This window comes from Carassius auratus, chromosome 34 (assembly GCF_003368295.1).
Source record: "Carassius auratus strain Wakin chromosome 34, ASM336829v1, whole genome shotgun sequence".
Taxonomy (NCBI): domain Eukaryota; kingdom Metazoa; phylum Chordata; class Actinopteri; order Cypriniformes; family Cyprinidae; genus Carassius; species Carassius auratus.
Window position 1 is genome coordinate 10,124,862 of NC_039276.1, and position 17,779 is coordinate 10,142,640.

Genomic DNA, 17,779 nt, shown 5'->3' on the forward strand with positions numbered 1-17,779 from the left:
TTAATTTTCTTGTAATTGAGTAAATTAGAAGAAACATTATGTTTGTCCTGTTTGCTGCAATGTCTGCAATGAAAACAAGTGAAATAAAATAAATCATTTCCCAATATAAATATTTCTTTGGCCAGTAAAAAAAAAAGAGAGCTTTTTCTGAATATTCTGAATATTAATAATTATTATAATTTCATAATGGGGATATAGGGTAGCTAATTTGAATAATGGCCTTACCCAGAGTCCTTTGCACCACAGGCTAGATATAAAGTCCTGCTCACCTTAAAACTCTAACTATGTCCTTGTCATACTATGGTTAAGCAGATAAATCTTTCGGGGTATTAACACGTGTGTGTTTTGTCTGTTTTGACCTGATCACTGATTGACATTGGTATGATGCCAAATGTTTTTGTGCGTTGTGTAAATGCATAGCATCTCTTGGAGGGCATGAACATGATCTCAGAATAAAGTTGGCACCATCTGTCTGTGGGACCCACAGTGCTATGGCACAGTGGCAGGACGTCCCGAAAAGCCATCCACACACACAAACACACATAAAGGGTTAAATGGGCAATAGGCAGATGTCTGTCAGATTTTGGGTTCCTTAATTGGATAACCTCTAATTTAACACAAACACCAAACATGATGTTCTGAGGGCCAAGAGGAGAGGATGAAATCATGAATGACATAAATGAGAACAATTTTGATGTCATAAAGACATAACAAAAAAGCAATTTATATAGTCAACGATTATAATAAAACTACACTTACTTAAACTTACACTTTAACCAGCTTCGTTGATTTACAAAAAAGTGCTTTGGAAATACCATGGTAGAATGATTACATCATTGTAATAGTATGGTACTTTGGGGATTGTATATATATATATATACATATTAGTTACGTTATAATTACTTTTAATTATTTTTTAATCTCTCTCTTTATTAATAATTGTCCATTGAGAAATAATGGTGGAAATGTTAAATAGCTTTTCAGTGTGCCAACTTCCTTCAGTATGAACTGTACATTTCCATGGTCGGTGTTAAAAAAATAAATAATTCAATCAAATTGTTTAAGAATATGAAAAAAACGATACACTTTCACTCTATTTGAAAAAGTTACCCTTTTCTGAAAAATGTTCAAATCTTCCGCAAAGTCGCCATCTGTTGGTCAGTGTGAGTAGGCGTCTCAGTCTCGATCGATGTTTCTGCGTTTGACACACATGTCTGACACTGTTTGTTTGTTAGCTGCGATGGCGGCAGATTGATGCAGACGACAACACGGGCAAAGGGTGACGAGCTGACCGGTAACGTTGGTGGCGCTCGAGTTTGAATCGAGGAAGGTTGGAAATCAACAAAAGGGGTTTTTGATTGAAACTGAACGAACTATATATCACTTTCGGGTGAATAGTCTGACATTCAGCCTATGTTGGATGGATCTGGGGGGGATGAGAAGGTTGAAGGGGAATGGATGAAAATGAAGGGTAAAAAAGGGAAAAGAAATCGTAAAATCCCTCAGGAAGTTGAAAATTCTACAGATAGTGATACAGACAGACAAGTTAAGAGTAGGAAAATGGAGAACAATCCAGGAGACGAAGAATTTAAAGTGATTTTTAAAGTTAGAGATGGAAAAGGGAGTTTTGGATCGATTAGCCCTTTGAAGTTATCAAGCGCTATAAATCAAGAGATAGGTGACATCAGACATGCTAAGACAATGGCAAATGGAATGTTAATGATCATTTGTAAATCTTCTGAGCAGCAAAAGAAAGCCTGCAAAGTAAAGAACTTAAATGGAAAGGGTGTAGAAGGATTTATTCCTGGAATTAATGAGTCAATAGGAGTTATTTATAATGTCTCCTTTGAAATTACTGAGGAAGATCTGAAAAGCAACTTAAAAGGAGGGAAAGTGACCAAAGCAAGACGTTTGGGGAAAAAACAAAGAGATGATGGGCGAGAAAGCTCTGCAGTAATGTTGACATTCATGGAAGAAACACTACCAGAAAAAGTTATGCTAGGCTACTTATGCTTCAGAGTTAAGAAGTATGAAAGGCCACCACTAAGATGCTTTAACTGCCAGAGATTCGGGCACGTAGCAGTGGCTTGCAAGGGTAAACGCAGATGTGGGAAATGTAGCGAAGATCATGATTTCAAAGAATGTAAAAGTCAGATCAAATGCTGTAATTGTGGGGGTAGTCATGTAGCTGCATTTAGGGGATGCCCAGTCCATGCAAAAGCTGAAGCAGTACAGAAGATGAGGGACGAGAAAAAGTTGTCATATGCAGAAGCGTTAAAAAGAATTGAGAGAACAAGTGTTGGTCATGAAGTAGGTGTGGTAAAGCAACAACAGATGTGGGAGAAAACGCCCGATGATGACATAGTTATCAAAAAGGCAGAATTTTTAGCTTTTTTCTCAGAAGCTGTGTGGAGGATTATGGAGAGAGCTAAGAATAAATCAGATGTTGCAAGGGAAGTAGTTGCGGTGGCGGATAGATTTCTAGGGATCAAAGATATTCATCCAGAAATGTTGTATAAGTATATGCATGGAGGATTAACAGGAAGCCAGCAAGCTCCGTTCATTAAAGAGAAAGGTAAATCTGGGGAAAGACGTGAGTCATCAGAGGACGAAATAGGTTAAGTATTTAATATGTTTTATATACTGCAGTGGAATGCTAGGAGTTTAGTAGCCAATGGGCAGGAATTTAAGAAATTTGTTGATGCTTTTGTAGTCCGACCAGATGTGATATGTGTACAGGAGACATGGCTTAGACCAAACCTGGATTTTGTCATTCCAGGTTATAAAATTTTAAGAGCTGACAGAGGTAATCGTGCAGGGGGTGGGTGTGCTACTTTTATAAAATTAGGATTACAACATAGAAGAATTGAGATAAATTCTGAACTTGAATGTGTAGTGGGTGTAATTTGGTCAGATCGAGGGAAAATCACTGTGATTAATTATTACAACCCAGGTTTAATATTAGAGGAGGAAAAATTAGAAGGAATAATGGATAAGGTTGAGTTACCAGTAATATGGGTGGGAGATTTTAACGCACATAGTGATTTATGGGGTAGTAGATTTCGGGATAGAAATGGGGTAATTTTAGAAGAATTTTTGGATAAACACGGATTGGTGGTGTTAAATGATGGTAGACCTACTAGATTTCAGGTTAATGAAGGTGGTAGTTCATGTTTAGATTTAACGTTTGCTTCTCCAGAGTTAGCCACGAGAGGAGAGTGGGATATAATGGATCGCTACACGATTGGGAGTGATCATGTGCCAATTTTAAGTAGATTTGGGAGGAAATTGGTAAAAGAGCAGGATTACAGGTCAGAAAAATATAATTATTCCAAGGCTAGGTGGGAAGAATTTAATATAAGAGCTCAGGAAGAGATTAATAATGTGGTTAAAGATGATATAGACAAATGGAATGATTCTTTGTGCTTTATGTTGATTCAGGTAGCAGAAGAGTTCATTCCAAAGTTTGATTGTCCAAAAGAACGGCAAATGGTGCCTTGGTGGAATGAGAAATGTACTCAAGCAGTGTTAGCTCGAAATAAGGCATATCGAAGGGTAAGGAAGTTTCCAATGGAAGAATGTGCAATAGAATATAAGAGATTAAGGGCTAAGGCTAGAAGAGTTATAAAAGATGCAAAGAGGGAAAGCTGGCGTAAGTTTTGTAGTACTTTAGGACCTCAAACAAACATTAGGAGGTTATGGGCTCTGGTGCATAGGATGACAGGAGAGTATCGGACTAATAAAATTCCGGTGTTAAAATTTGAGGGACAGGAAGCAGTTAAAAATAAGGACAAAGCTGATTTATTAGTTAAGTCCTTTAAGGAGGTGCATAGTTCTAAAAGCATTAGCCCAATTAGTAAAAAGGAAAGAGAAAAGAAATTAAAAAATGAGAAGCATAAACTTGAATATAATAAAGACAACATGAGGGCGGTGAATGCATATTTTTCAGTGGAAGAAGTAAAACAAGCTATCGCTAGGGGGAAAGATACAACGCCTGGTAGAGATAGAATAGGATATCAAATATTTCTTCATTTGGATGATGTCGTGTTAGAGGAAGTCTTGGAATTAATTAATGCAGTATGGGAATGTAGTATTTTGCCGAGGGAATGGAAACATGCAACAATTGTTCCAATATTAAAACCGGGGAAAAATGCAGATGATCCTAAATCATATCGCCCAATTGCTCTTACAGCTGTTTTATGTAAGATTATGGAACGTATGGTTACGGATAGGTTAGTATATATGCTTGAGAAACAGGAATTCTTTGTTCCGTATCAAAGTGGTTTTAGAATGGGTAGATCTACTATGGACTCAGTATTAGTGTTGGACTTAGATATTAGAAGAGCTATGGCGAATAAGGAAGTTGTCATGAGTGTGTTTTTAGACATAGAAAAAGCCTATGATACAGTATGGAAAGAGGGCTTAATGATAAAGCTATATGATGCAGGGGTAAGAGGTAGGATGTTAAATTGGATTAAAGATTTTCTGAAGGAGCGTACCATTCAGGTGAGAGTAGACGGATCTATGTCCAGTAAGGAAAATGTGGAGAATGGAACCCCTCAGGGAAGTGTTATTAGCCCAGTGTTATTTAATGTAATGATTAACGATATTTTTAGTAAGTTAAATAGAGGTTTTGGAATGGCATTATTTGCTGACGATGCAGCTGTTTGGAAAAGAGGGCGGAACTTGAATTATATTTATAAACAAGTACAACAAGCAATTAATAAAGTAGAGGCATGGGCAGATGAATGGGGTTTTAGAATTTCAGTATCAAAATCAAAATATGTTGTGTTCGGTCTAAAAAGGAAACTTTTAGATAAGACTTTAAGTATTTATAATAGTCCTATAGAAAAAGTTAAATCATTTAAGTTTTTAGGAGTTTGGTTTGAGGAAAGAATGACTTGGAAAGAGCACATAAATAATACAGTGAAAAAGTGTGAGAGGGTTATTAATACCTTAAGATGTTTAGTTGGAATAGATTGGGGTGCAAGTAGAGAGTGTTTAATGATGATTTTTAGGGGAATAATTAGAGCTAATATTGATTATGGTTGCATGGTATATAGATCAGCATCAGAATCTGTTTTAAACAAATTGGATGTAGTTCAAGCAAAAGCATTGAGAATTTGTGGAGGAGCAATGAGATCTACTCCACTTAATGCTTTGTTAATTGAAATGGGGGAGACTACATTAGAGCTCAGACGGAATAAATTGTTTCTGTTTTATTGGACAAAGCTACGAAGTCATAATTGTTCTAACCCGGCTAGGATTTTATTAGAGGAACACTGGGAACTCCAGAAAAGGGATGGAAATAAAAAAGAGTGTGGGAAGATGTCAATAGGTAAGGAAGCTCAGGATATAGGAGTGAATGATATCATGATCGCGCCAGTAATTATTTGGCCTCCAGTACCTCCATGGTTACTGCCAGTCCCTAAAGTGGACCTAAGTATTTTAGATCAAATAAAGAAATATGAAGGTAATCCTGTGGATATGGTTTATAATCATTTAAAGAAAATCTGGCCCGAGTATGTGCAGATATTTACGGATGGTTCAATGAAGTTAAGAAGTAGGAAAACCGCAATAGGAGTAAGTATTCCTCAGCTGAAGTTAATGAATGGAAAGCGGTTAACAGATAGTATGTCAGCCATTACTGCAGAGCTGGTGGCTATTTTATTGGCCTTGGAGTGGGTGGAGGAAAATGGACCAGGGAAAAGAATAATTTGTTCAGACTCAAGTGCTGCTTTAATGGCATTAAAGGGAAGGAAAAGTGAAGCCAGGGCAGATTTAGTTGTAGAAGTCTTAGTAACACTTAATAGAGTTAATAAAATGGGGAGTACAGTTGGATTTATTTGGGTACCTGCTCACATTGGTGTTCAGGGAAATGAAGAGGCAGATGAAATGGCAAGAAGTGCAGTAAATAAAAGTGAAGTAGAGTTGGAGGTTATGTTCGGTAGGGTAGAATGTAAAAGTATTATCCAAGAAAGAACATTGAAATTATGGCAAAAAGAATGGAATGAGGGACATAAAGGCAGACATTATTATTCTGTTCAGCCAACAGTAGGACGTAACCTAAATACAACATTAGAAAGGAAAGAGAGTGTCATTCTAACTAGATTAAGGTTGGGCCATTGTGCACTAAACTTTGGGTTAGCAAGGGTTGGAAAACATCTAGATGGCAGATGTAGATGTGGACAAGAAGAAACGGTGAATCATGTAATAATGGAGTGCTCCAACCATCATACAGCAAGATGTCACATGATTTCAGAGTTATTAGAATGTGGAGTCTCTAATATATCTGTTCAGACTATTCTTAACCCAAAGGACTATGAGTCTACAAAGATTTTTATGAAGTTTTTGCACAAGACTGGACTTTACGCAAGGATTTAAAGAATAAACCGAGGCCTCAAATGACCTGAGGAGGGCAGTAATACGCCGGTGATGCGTCTATGCTGCCGCAAATTCAAAAGAAGAAGAAGAAGATTGATGCAGACGTTTCTCCGGTTTGTGCAGTTACTGATTAATTTATAAATGGAAAAAAAGAGATTCAATATCAATTTGGACGACTCCGCGTTAACAAAGGAAAGAATTCCGGTGGGTTGTGTTTCTTTATTGTGATCGTGTTGCTATAGTGTTGGGGCTAACTGCGAGAATGGAGAGTCCAAAAGGCTTCATACATGAACTCTCTGTCACCATGATTCTAGTTAGTGGGCTTGAACCTGTAATGCATGTACTGCAAGTCATCATACAGCGTCAATCAGCTCTAGTAAAAATCTAAATAAAGATTTTGTAAAGTGTGGTTTGATTTGTCACCCTTACTGACTAAATTGGTAAAATCACAATCGGGATCTGCCAACTTTATTTGCAGCTTTCACACATTTTTTGCAAATGTGCTCGTAACAAGGTGATGTAGACATAGGTTGTAGATGATTCAAAATTTACTGATGAGTCACGTTGCCCACCTCAAAAGGAACAGCCCACGACATGGAATACCATATGAAACTATACTTACTACTAACATGAACTATGCAAAACTAAAAAAAAAAAACAATTCTATCGTTTACAGACCCTCATGTCCTCATGTTAGACATGTCAGACACGTTAGTCCAAAACAGTGGGCAATAATAAGAATAAAAACAAAGTAAAATTTTCACAAAATAAATATTTAACTTCTTTTATTCATTGTTTGTTTTTTGGACATGAATTTTCTTGGTGCACATTTGAATGTGAGTCTTGGATAAGGTTAAAACAATAAAGAAATAAATAAATGTTCAGTAAATATATAGTAAAAGGTGTCCGAGACCAAGACCTGTTAATGTGACCTTCATATAACAAAAATAAGTTGAAACCTCGACTTAAATCATACGTGGACTTAAAAATACTAGAATGGTACAAAATATGCATATGGCCCCTTTAAGATTCCAAATAGCAGTGTTTTTTAAAATGGCTCGTGTAACCCAGTTTCTCATGTTCACACAGGTGACATCTTTGTTTAAGGCCAAAGATGGTCAAGTAGAGACCCCATCTGCTCCGAGTGCTCCTCCAGCTCCTGGCCAACCACTGTCCTATGCAGAGTTTGTTGTTCAGAGAAAAAACAGAGCACTTCAGGGAGCAGCCCATGGACCAGAGAAACAAAGTAGGAACGATGCTGCGGGGCAAAGCAGTGTGAACACAGCTGACAGTGGATCAGTTAGCACGTCCTCCACAGGGTCTGGAAAACCTGAGACTCAGGAGCAGGGACCAGCTAAAGTACTAACAGAAGATCAAACGAAAGAGGAAGGTCATAGTTCGGAAAGTTGTATCATTCCTCCTCATCTCTTAGGATCTGGAAACAGTATTATTGTCAGTCCTCGACAGGTCTGTATTTTGCATTTTCATTTTTTTGCTATTTTATTGTATCTCCTGCTGTTTTACATAAAGAAATGAACTGTACTTTTGAGAAATTATCTAGTGTTAAGTAGCAGATTATAATAAATGGATTTCATGCATTCCTTTAAATATGTGTTAATAAAACGTCCAAACAAAAGTCAAAACGTACTGACTGCACCTTTTAGGTGATTTCCACTATATAACATGCAAATATCGAACATGATTATATAATATGATGTATTCATCTGTCTACAGAGAGGCAACCCCATCCTAAAGTTTGTGAGAAATGTTCCTTGGGAGTTTGGAGAAGTTGTGCCAGACTATGTTTTGGGACGGACAACCTGTGCTGTTTTTCTCAGGTTGGTTTTTGGGAATATGTATGTTACAGGAGAGAAGATTAATTATACCCAACTGAACACAATGAAAACTTAGAAGTCTTATCAAGCATGAATATGAAACCAGTGCTGTTTTGCACATTTGAGGCCAGGTAGTCAGCTCTACTGCACCTTTTATCTGCTTACCACTTGTATGTCTATTTTGTTTTCTTTTCTTTTTGTGGGGGGTTTGTTATTAAAGTAGTTACTGAATATCTGTGCAGATCTTTTAAATTCCAAGAAACCATAAATATATCTTTATTAATATTTATTTGCAATTAAATATTGAGTATTTAGAGTTAAAATATAGAAACGTGGCTATAAGCATGTGTTTGTGCACTTAAACCCCATTTTGTAAGTGTTATGTGAGAATGGAGTATTCTGAGCTGGTCAGGTGTGAAACCACATCATCCTGTCTTTTCAAAGAAAATAAGTGAGAATTCAAGGTAGCAGACATGTTACATTGTGGCTGAAACTCATTATTGCTATGACAAGACAGCGTAGACAATGTAGAAACAATTTAGAAATGGAAATTAACAAAAGCATTTTATATTTGGAATTGCTTGTTTCTATTGCTTGTGTATCATGAAATTGAATGTATATGGCAAGATGAGTCTTTTTTATGTGTTTAAAGGAATAGTTCACCAAAACATTCAGTCACTCTCCACTTGTTCCAATCCTGTTTCTTAGTTTCTTCAAAATTCCATCTTTCTTCAAAAGAAGGAATTTTGAAGAATGTTGGTAACTAAGCGATTGATGGTAGCCATTGACTTCCATTGATTTTTCATCAACAGTTTGGTTACTAAAATTTGCACAGGTTTCAAACAACTTGGGTCTCATTCATGAAACATTCGTAAATATACGAGTAAATATCTGAGTGATTTGCGCGTAAAGAGAACTTCCCGAAAACTCTTCTCCTGATTCACAAAAACTTCATAAACGTCAGATGTGATGAAATCCGTGCCCATGAAATCCGACTGACAACTATATATGAGCATCATATTATGACACCAAACGAAGGATTTCAACATGTCTTTTCAAAAGCAACTGAAAAAGAAACATTTCTCAGCTGCAGAAATTGAAGTTTTATTATCAGAAGTTCATTCAAAACGCCACATTTTATTTTCAAGCGTACTAGTGGCGTATCAGGTCCTAAAAAAGGAAGTTTGGCAGCATATTACAGATCCTATTACTGGCTCTCATAATAAAAGTTAAAAGAAAAACCGTATGTAATTAATATATATAATATTTTTTTCAAAATGAGGTGTAAATATGTACCCGATTAAGGTGAATTAAAATGCAGCCGTATTAATGAGCAAAACGTTCAGACGTTAAATGCACTATTTACGCGTGGCTGGGAGCAGGTGTAGATTTCTTTCGTACCAACTAACATTTGGAAAATACGAACGTTTTAATGAATCCGAAAATTTACGCCAAAACTACTTTACACGCGATTTACACAAAAATTCGTTCTGCTCGTGTTTCATGAATGAGACCCATAGTGTGTAAATCGTGTGAATATAAATCATTGCAAAGGTTTTTAGTTCCTTAACCAATGGTTTAATTTTACTAAATTGCAAATGGAAAATTTAAAATCATTTTCTATAGTGCTTATATTCACCAGCCATATATCAATACAGTGTGTGATGTTTTAATTTCTCTTTCTCTTCATGACTGCAGTGTGCGTTACCATAATTTGAACCCAAACTACATCCATGAGCGTCTGAAGCAGCTGGGACAGAGTTTCACCCTCAGAGTGTTGCTCGTTCAGGTTGACGTGGTGAGTCTGTCTGTCTTTAAATTCAGTTAAATTTCTTAGTTTTTCCGGTTTCTTTGCCCTTTATCAAATGTGTAGTGTTATTTAAACTTTTTTTCTGAATTAAATGCTAAATAAATCTTGATGGTCAGTAAAATATAGCTTCTTAATGCCAGCTTTTTTTAGGTTCACTAATTCAGTTAGACGTGTTTGTTCATGTCTTATTTCTCTCTTCCTCATTTATCAGAAAGACCCTCATCATGCACTGAAAGAGCTTGCCCGAATATGCATCATGGCTGACTGTACCCTAATTTTGGCCTGGAGGTAAGGGGATGATTCAAAATAATCAAGCAAAAGGCGAATCCGCTAAGTGGCTTTTGACAACATTTGGTTTTAAAGTTTAAACCCTGTTTGTTTTTAGTGCTTCGGTTCAGTTTCCTGTAATTAAACATATCTGTTTGTGTGTATAAGTCCTGAAGAAGCAGGCCGTTACCTTGAGACATATAAATCCTATGAGAAAAAACCTGCAGATGTTCTGAAAGAACAAGTTGAGAAAAATTACCTGTCACAGGTTAGAGCACAAAAACCTAATATATCTAAATGATTATGTTTGGTTCATTTAATCATACACGGAAGACATCATTCCTATAAAAACACTCCTGATTTTTTATATATATTTTTTCGTCCTATTTAATACTTCCTTTTTGTTTTACAGGTTACAGATTGTTTAACCACAGTGAAGTCTGTCAATAAGACAGATGCCATGACTCTCCTGTCTACCTTTTCTGTAAGAAATTATTTTCCTTGATATGTTGCACATTTACTGCATTACTTTTTATTGCTGTTCAAATGTTTGAGGTCAGTAAAATCTTTTTGAAAAAAAGTTATTAGTTTTATTCATCAAGGACACATTTAATTAATTTAAAGTGACAGTAAAGACTTATAAAAAAATAAAAAAATATATATATTAAGCAGCAACTGTTTGCAACATTGATAATATTTTTTTTTTCATTTTATTGATTTCTGTCATGTGACACTGCAATCACAGGAATATATTACATTTTAAAATAAAATTTATTCAAATAGAAAACAGTAATTTTAAATTCAAATTTTTGATCAAATAATTATGCAGACTTGGTAAGCTTAAGATACTTTTTTCCAATCAGTCAATCAATCAATCTTACCAACCTCAAACTTTTGAGTTTGTGTATATACAACACATTGGCAATTATCTTTTTAAATTTTTAAAATGTATGTTCTTTTACGTTGATGCCGTTTTATCTCTTCAGTCTTTGGAGGGCATCATTAAGGCCTCTAAGGAAGAACTGGTTTTGTGTCCTGGACTTGGTCCACAAAAGGTGTGTAGAGACACTTTGATATGTTTTGAGCAGTTAGCTTTATAATTCAGGATTTCCGTGGCATCTTAAAAAGTCTTAAATTTTACAAGAAAGTCTTAATTATGATTTCAAGAGGTCTTCAATTTGGGGAAAGAAAGACCAGAATTGCGATATGGCTGAATGTGATGATTAAACTTCAAACTTCACCACAATGCAAACACACAGAGCTTTAAATGTGAACTAGTGGATCAATAAGAAAACAATGCATCAAATTTTTTAAACAATTTAGGGGTGTGCGATATGTATGGTCTGCGATAATATCGTAATTGTTGTTTTAACGATGTGCGATTTGATATTATGAGTATATTCCGAAAATAAAAAGCACAAAACACACCTACAGAGTGCACGCATACATTAGGTGATGAAGCCTAGATGGTTGGACTAGTGCGCGTTCGCGCCATCTCGAGTGCATTCTTTCACTACATTATTCAGTCTATTAAAATGCATTTAGAATTATCACATAATTTATGGTATGAGGCATAAAATTTATATATTTATATCATTTCATATAGTTAATATCACACGGAGTGTAGTTTTTTTCTCAAAAAGTCAGCATGATTAAAATTGTAATACTGATTTTATAAAATAGTTCAGTAAAAGTTAATATTAAGAGACTTACGTTTTAGACACCGTATTTCCTGTTTTTGCTGTATTTCTTACATTTTCTGTTTTTCTGCTGTTTTGTGTCAACACAATGGTGTTTTGTTTCTGAATGAATCAGTTCAAACGCATTGACACTTAACCGTGACTTGCTGCCACCTACTGGCAGTTTTAATTTTACATTTAAGGTACCTTTTCATTTTTTAAATGATTTCAAACGTCATTTTTCAATGTTTTATGTTTAAAATATCAAAACATTATTCATGTATTAAATGTTAAAGTATTCCATGTCCCTCAGAGCTGCATTAAACAGTGTGTAAATGTATTTAAAATAACACTTCTAATGCCGATTCTGTGTTACCTCTGCATTGCAAAGATACATTTTGTCGATACTGATTTAACTTGCTTGGTAACCACCCAAATGCAAGAATTTGACTCGTTGGATTAATTTATTATTTTCTATTACTGCTGTGAACTGACCACACAGAATATGAAGAATATCAAAAAATTCATAGGTCAACAATGATAATTTTAGCTAAGGCTTTAATTTTAAACCAGTTTGAATATGCATGCACTTGCTGGTTTGAAGGCCTAACAAAACGACTTAAAGGGAGGCTGCAAGCAGCACAAAATAAATTAATAAGAGTAATTCTAAACATGGGCCATAGGTCTCATATAGGTAGGTCACAATTTGTTGAGCTTAACTGGCTTCCTGTTGAGTCGCATGTTATTATGTCAAGACTGACCATGACCCATAAAATATTGTATGGTAATGTCCCAAATTATTTGTTGTGTCTTATTAATAAGGTGAAGGACACACACACTATTTACACTTGTGGCGATATATCAGACCTTTGTCCTTATGCATTCAAGACAATGCTAGGGAAAGAAACATATGCCTATATAGGGGCAGTTGAGTGGAATAAGTTAGACCGGCAAATTCAAGTGATTTCAAGCATGAACTTTTTTAAAAAGAGGACTAAGGACTGGTTATTAGAGAGGGTAGGGGAATAGGACCAGGGGCCAGTTAATGTCTATATTTTTGCTTTTTTAAGGAAAATGTTTGTACAGTATGTTATGTCACTGATTATTACACAATATGCAATTGTCTTGATGTTATGTGTTGAAGACCACAATGGAAATAAGTCCTGGACTTTATTGTGTTTTTATCCTCGATTGTATCTGATGCCTTTTTGTTTTATGGTTACTGTAAGGCTTTCTTGATATAACTAAATAAATCAAATAAAAAAATATATCAACACAATAACACACTCAGCAAAATATTGTCTAATTATTGTTAATCCCAGAATATTATCAAGATATAATGTTTTGTCAATATCGCACACCCCTAATTGTTTCAATTAATATAATAATTAATACTTAAGACTCATCCATTTTATTAAAAATGGTTTAAAGGCTGAAATGTAAAGTTTATCATTTTATAAAACTTTGTTTTTGAAACTTGAATCTGAACTGCAAATTATGCTTTTACAGTTAAATGTGGTACTATAGACATTGCCCTACCCTGCTTATATGGTATTAATTTTATTTGTGCAGGTCTTAAAAATACTTACATTTGAGCTTTAAAACCCTGCAGAAACCATGTACATGTAGCATATGAAATGAGTATACATCTGTTACATAGTTTTACATATATTATTATGTCTCATAAATTTTAACAGTAAATTCATTTGACCCTTTAAACTTGTCCAATAGTATGTGAATTAATTTCCTTTCCTGTTTGTGGTTCATTTAGGCAAGAAGGCTTTACGATGTACTGCACCAACCATTCATAAAAAGCAAGAAGAAGGAAAGCTGATAAAGCCAAACTGCCTTTCTTGAAATCACTAACTGTCTTACGGAGTAACGGAGTAACTAAAATAAGTTCGGGGGACATATATAAGGTCAACTGGAGGCTTCAGGGTCGCCGGGCCTGCGATGGTCATAAACAGCCATAAATGCAGTTTTTTTTTTATGAATTTGTATAAAAAGTGCAACCTGCTTTTATAATTCTGTAAATTCAGTCTGACTCAGTATGATGGGGCAAAGTTAACATTTTAGTAAAAAAAAAAAAAATGAATGTGTGTTCAATTCAATAAATTTCAACACTGTTTTGCAGTAATTATGTTATGTTCTTCTTTTAGAGTGGGAGGGGATATTTTATAATAGTTCCATGATTCTTATTGCAACTGAAACAAAAAAAAAATGTAGGAGCCACTTGTCATACAATTAAAAAAAAAAATGTTGGAAACTTAAGAACAGACTCAAATGATTCGACATAATTAGACTTAATGGGCAAACTGACTCAGAGTATGAATGTGTTTGTGGGCCAAAGGTTCATTGCCATCTCAATTGCCACAGAAAAAAATGCATCACAGCCTTAATCTCACAACTTACTGACTTGACACACAACAAGCAACACTGCACAACAAGTCTGGAGGGATGCTGATTAGTGTTGATTATGTGCTGACAATGGCTCACTCTTTGGAGTGAGTATATACAATGAATATGTATTCAAACATATTTGAACATGATGAGGTATTATAGTCTTTATCTGGATTTTTTATTAGTGTATATATATTACATATTAGTGTACTAATATGATGCACCCCCCTTGAAGGGGTGGTTTACTTTTTTATTTGTAATATTTTCTTAATTGTTTATGGAGTGCAGTCTAATATGTCCTTTCTTAGTTTTTTAACAAGCTTATTATTTTTCATATAATTTACCTTTATTCCACACCAATCTGTCCCTTCTCTGACAAATGCATCAAATTATTTCCTGTTATTTATGAAGCCCCTCCCTTAGAAATCGCAATTGTCTAAGACTGGTCAGCTAGCTCAAAAAAGTGCTCCGGTTGTATTGTAAACAATGACGTCCTCTACATTGCTTATCAATTTGAGCCTGATTGCGACGCAGAGAATATTGATGAAGAGGATCATGCAGAACCTGTGCAAGCCCCGCTCTTAATTGTATGTTTGTTAGTTGTTGTCTCATACTTTTAGAAACGCTATTGTTTGTAGATTCTACTGCTTCTGTAAGCTTTTAATTTGGCAGGCTTTGATTTCATACAGGAACAGTCCAAGCTGTTCAGGCCAGACTGGGTAGAGAGAGGTGTCATAATGTAAAATATATAAAAAAAGAAAAATAATTCTGAGCCTGAATAATAATGAACCTTTTCTAGTAGGGGTGGGCGATATCTCGATATTTAAAATATATCGAGATATTTTTTTAAACACGATATGGATTTTGCCATATCGTATATATCGATATATTGTTTATATTTAATTCTGATTCCGCCACTTTGCTGTGCTCGCCCCCGCTCGCTCGCCCCCCGCCTCTTTAATTGCTTTTGTCCCCCCTCCCCTCGCGTGTAGAGAACTAGTCAAAAAAAAAAAAAAAGGACAACTGGTTCCATTAATATTGAGATACTTCGGTTTTAAGGCGTTGGGCGAACAGCAGGCAGATGTCTACTGTGTAGGGCCCTATGATTTCCGCGATGCAGAAAACGTGGACGGAATCGCGGAATCCAGTCATAAAAACGGAATTTACAGTTTAACGCGGAATGTCACGGAATTTGTCAAATTTTGAATGAATTAAAAGTAGGTCATGCACTTACATCAAATCGCGATATGGACTAATATCTGCAAATATTAACCCGGAAAAGTCTATTTAAATATGAATCCTGCATGTTCTGCGTGTCTGTGTTAATGAATGGCGCAGAAGCGCATCTTCATTCATTAAACATACGGAAGCGTGCGTGACACTTGCGTTGATTTCAGCGTCTTTCCTCTAACTAAATAAATATGAGAACATCTCCAGAACTGCACTGAGAGTCACTTCATGAGCATCTGACAGTTTGATTTGAGTAAAACTAGCTCATATCACATCATAGACTGCAGTATCACATACACTGAACTGTAAAATAAAAGTATTTGCTAGAAATCTATTACTATTTTTCAGCAGAATGTACATAGCCCACTACTACTACTATTAAAATGAAACGAACAAAATTTTTTAAGGAATAATCACACAACATTTCTTCAATGTTTTATTTTTAATAGTAAATCCCCTTTGTTTACCAAAAAAAATAAATAAGTTTGCTTAATTTTAAATAATGAAAAGATAAATTACATGAATGTTTTATGCCTTCGTTTGATAACCAGAAAAATGTAAATACACAGAATTTCTGAAGGGAAAAAAAACATTTCACATAAGGCTATTTTAAGATTTTAAGAGATTGTTTTTTTTTTATGCATTTAAATAATTACATGCTAAAAAACAGAATTATGTAACAATAAAACATATGGTGAGGAAAAAAAATAAAACGTTTCTTAGGGCCCTAAACATTTAATATTTGGCATATTTGTTTTTGCAGTAGTTTTTGGGGGGTTATTTTTCCTATAAAGATATCGAGATATATATTGTATATCGAGATATAGCAAAATATATCGAGATATATTTTTTGCTCCATATCGCCCAGCCCTATTTTCTAGTACACACCCAAAACAAAATCGACTTTGTAAAAGAGCATAATAGGACCCCTTTAAAGGAATGGCTGCATACACATTTCCTTATTACTGTAAAAACAAGAAATACTCTGAAGTCTATATGAAAATATCTGCCTTCCTTAAACATTTATTTATAAAAAAAAAAAAAGAAAAAGCCTGTATACCGTTTCACAAAAATGACTTAAAGGAAAACTCCACTTTTTTTTTTGAAATAGGCTCATTTTCCAAGTCCCTTAGAGTTACAAGGTTGAGTTTTACAGTTTTTTTATCCATTCAGCCGATCTCCAGGTCTGGCGATAGCACTTTTAGCTTAGCTTAGCATAGATCATTGAATATAATTAGACCGTTAGCATTCCCCTCAAAAATGACCAAAGAGTTTCTATATTTATCCTATTTACAACTTGGCTCTTGTAGTTACATCGTGTACGAAGACCGACGGAAAATGAAAAGTTGCGATTTTCTAGGCCGATATGGCTAGGAACAATACTCTCATTCCGGCATAATAATCAATCGACTTTGCTGCCATATGATGGGTACAGCAGGCGCAATGATATCACACAGTGTCTGAAAATAGTGCCCAGCTACTTCGTGTAGTTGCAGAGTTGCTGGGACTATTTTCAGGCACTGTGTACTGTAAGAATCTATAGTCAATTAACTACAGAAGAGTCAAGTTTTAAACTGGAAAGCTCTTTGGTCATTTTTGAGGAAGATGCTTACAGTCTAATAAGATTCAATGATCTATGCTCATACCCGGAGATCGGCTGAAACTATTTGAAAATGGTAAAACCCAACTGTTTAACTCTAGGGAAGTTGGAAAATGTTCCTTTAAGCTAGTCCTGGACTAAAATGCAGGAGCTGTTTCGACTGAAAGTTGCACTGAGATATCTTAAAATTTGTCAGTGTTATTGTTTTGTCTCAAGATGCATACCAGTAATGTTTTCAAATCACATCTATAAAAGCTACTTAAATTCCCTAATTTAACTAAAACTTAATCCTGGCTTAGTCTAAGCCCTGTCTTGTGAAACTGTATTCTCAGCATGACGCCTATGGGCCATTGGCTAAATGTCTGATGGACACGGCAAAACAAAAGTGGAAACACTTCAGGAGTTTCCAAGTAGTCATCGGATTGGTTGATTTATACAGGATATCCAGAAGACATCTGTGTCACGTTCTTTAGGGTTCCACCTGGAAACAAATATGCTGTGCCACCAAACTACAAAATCCATTCTCCATTCTCAAGTCCAGCATTGCCTGATGTTGTTCCTGATGTAGGGCCGC

General features: G+C 35.3%; 1 protein-coding gene across 3 annotated transcripts; it reads left to right on the forward strand.

Moving 5' to 3' along the window:
* The first annotated feature begins 1,180 nt into the window (after nucleotides 1-1,180).
* On the forward strand, nucleotides 1,181-14,246 carry ercc1 (excision repair cross-complementation group 1). Of its 3 annotated transcripts, XM_026217907.1 has the most exons (10): nucleotides 1,181-1,250; nucleotides 6,477-6,588; nucleotides 7,474-7,851; nucleotides 8,119-8,222; nucleotides 9,918-10,017; nucleotides 10,241-10,317; nucleotides 10,465-10,564; nucleotides 10,709-10,780; nucleotides 11,283-11,351; nucleotides 13,747-14,246. In XM_026217907.1, exons 2-10 carry the CDS (start codon nucleotides 6,526-6,528, stop codon nucleotides 13,807-13,809), a joined length of 1,026 nt encoding a protein of 341 aa, XP_026073692.1. In that variant the 5' UTR covers nucleotides 1,181-1,250; nucleotides 6,477-6,525; the 3' UTR covers nucleotides 13,810-14,246. The 3 variants fall into 3 exon arrangements, with proteins under 3 accessions (XP_026073692.1, XP_026073694.1, XP_026073691.1); XM_026217909.1 differs by lacking the exon at nucleotides 1,181-1,250 and having other exon boundaries at nucleotides 6,362-6,497; XM_026217906.1 differs by lacking the exon at nucleotides 1,181-1,250 and having other exon boundaries at nucleotides 6,453-6,588.
* The last annotated feature ends 3,533 nt before the right edge of the window (nucleotides 14,247-17,779 follow it).

Bases quoted from the DNA above. Each gene is read 5' to 3' on its own strand.
- ercc1 (XM_026217907.1), top strand. From the start codon at position 6,526: ATGGAAAAAAAGAGATTCAATATCAATTTGGACGACTCCGCGTTAACA. The intron at 8,223-9,917 runs GTTGGTTTTTGG...TCATGACTGCAG, and splicing joins ACCTGTGCTGTTTTTCTCAG to TGTGCGTTACCATAATTTGA. The intron at 11,352-13,746 runs GTGTGTAGAGAC...TGGTTCATTTAG, and splicing joins CTGGACTTGGTCCACAAAAG to GCAAGAAGGCTTTACGATGT.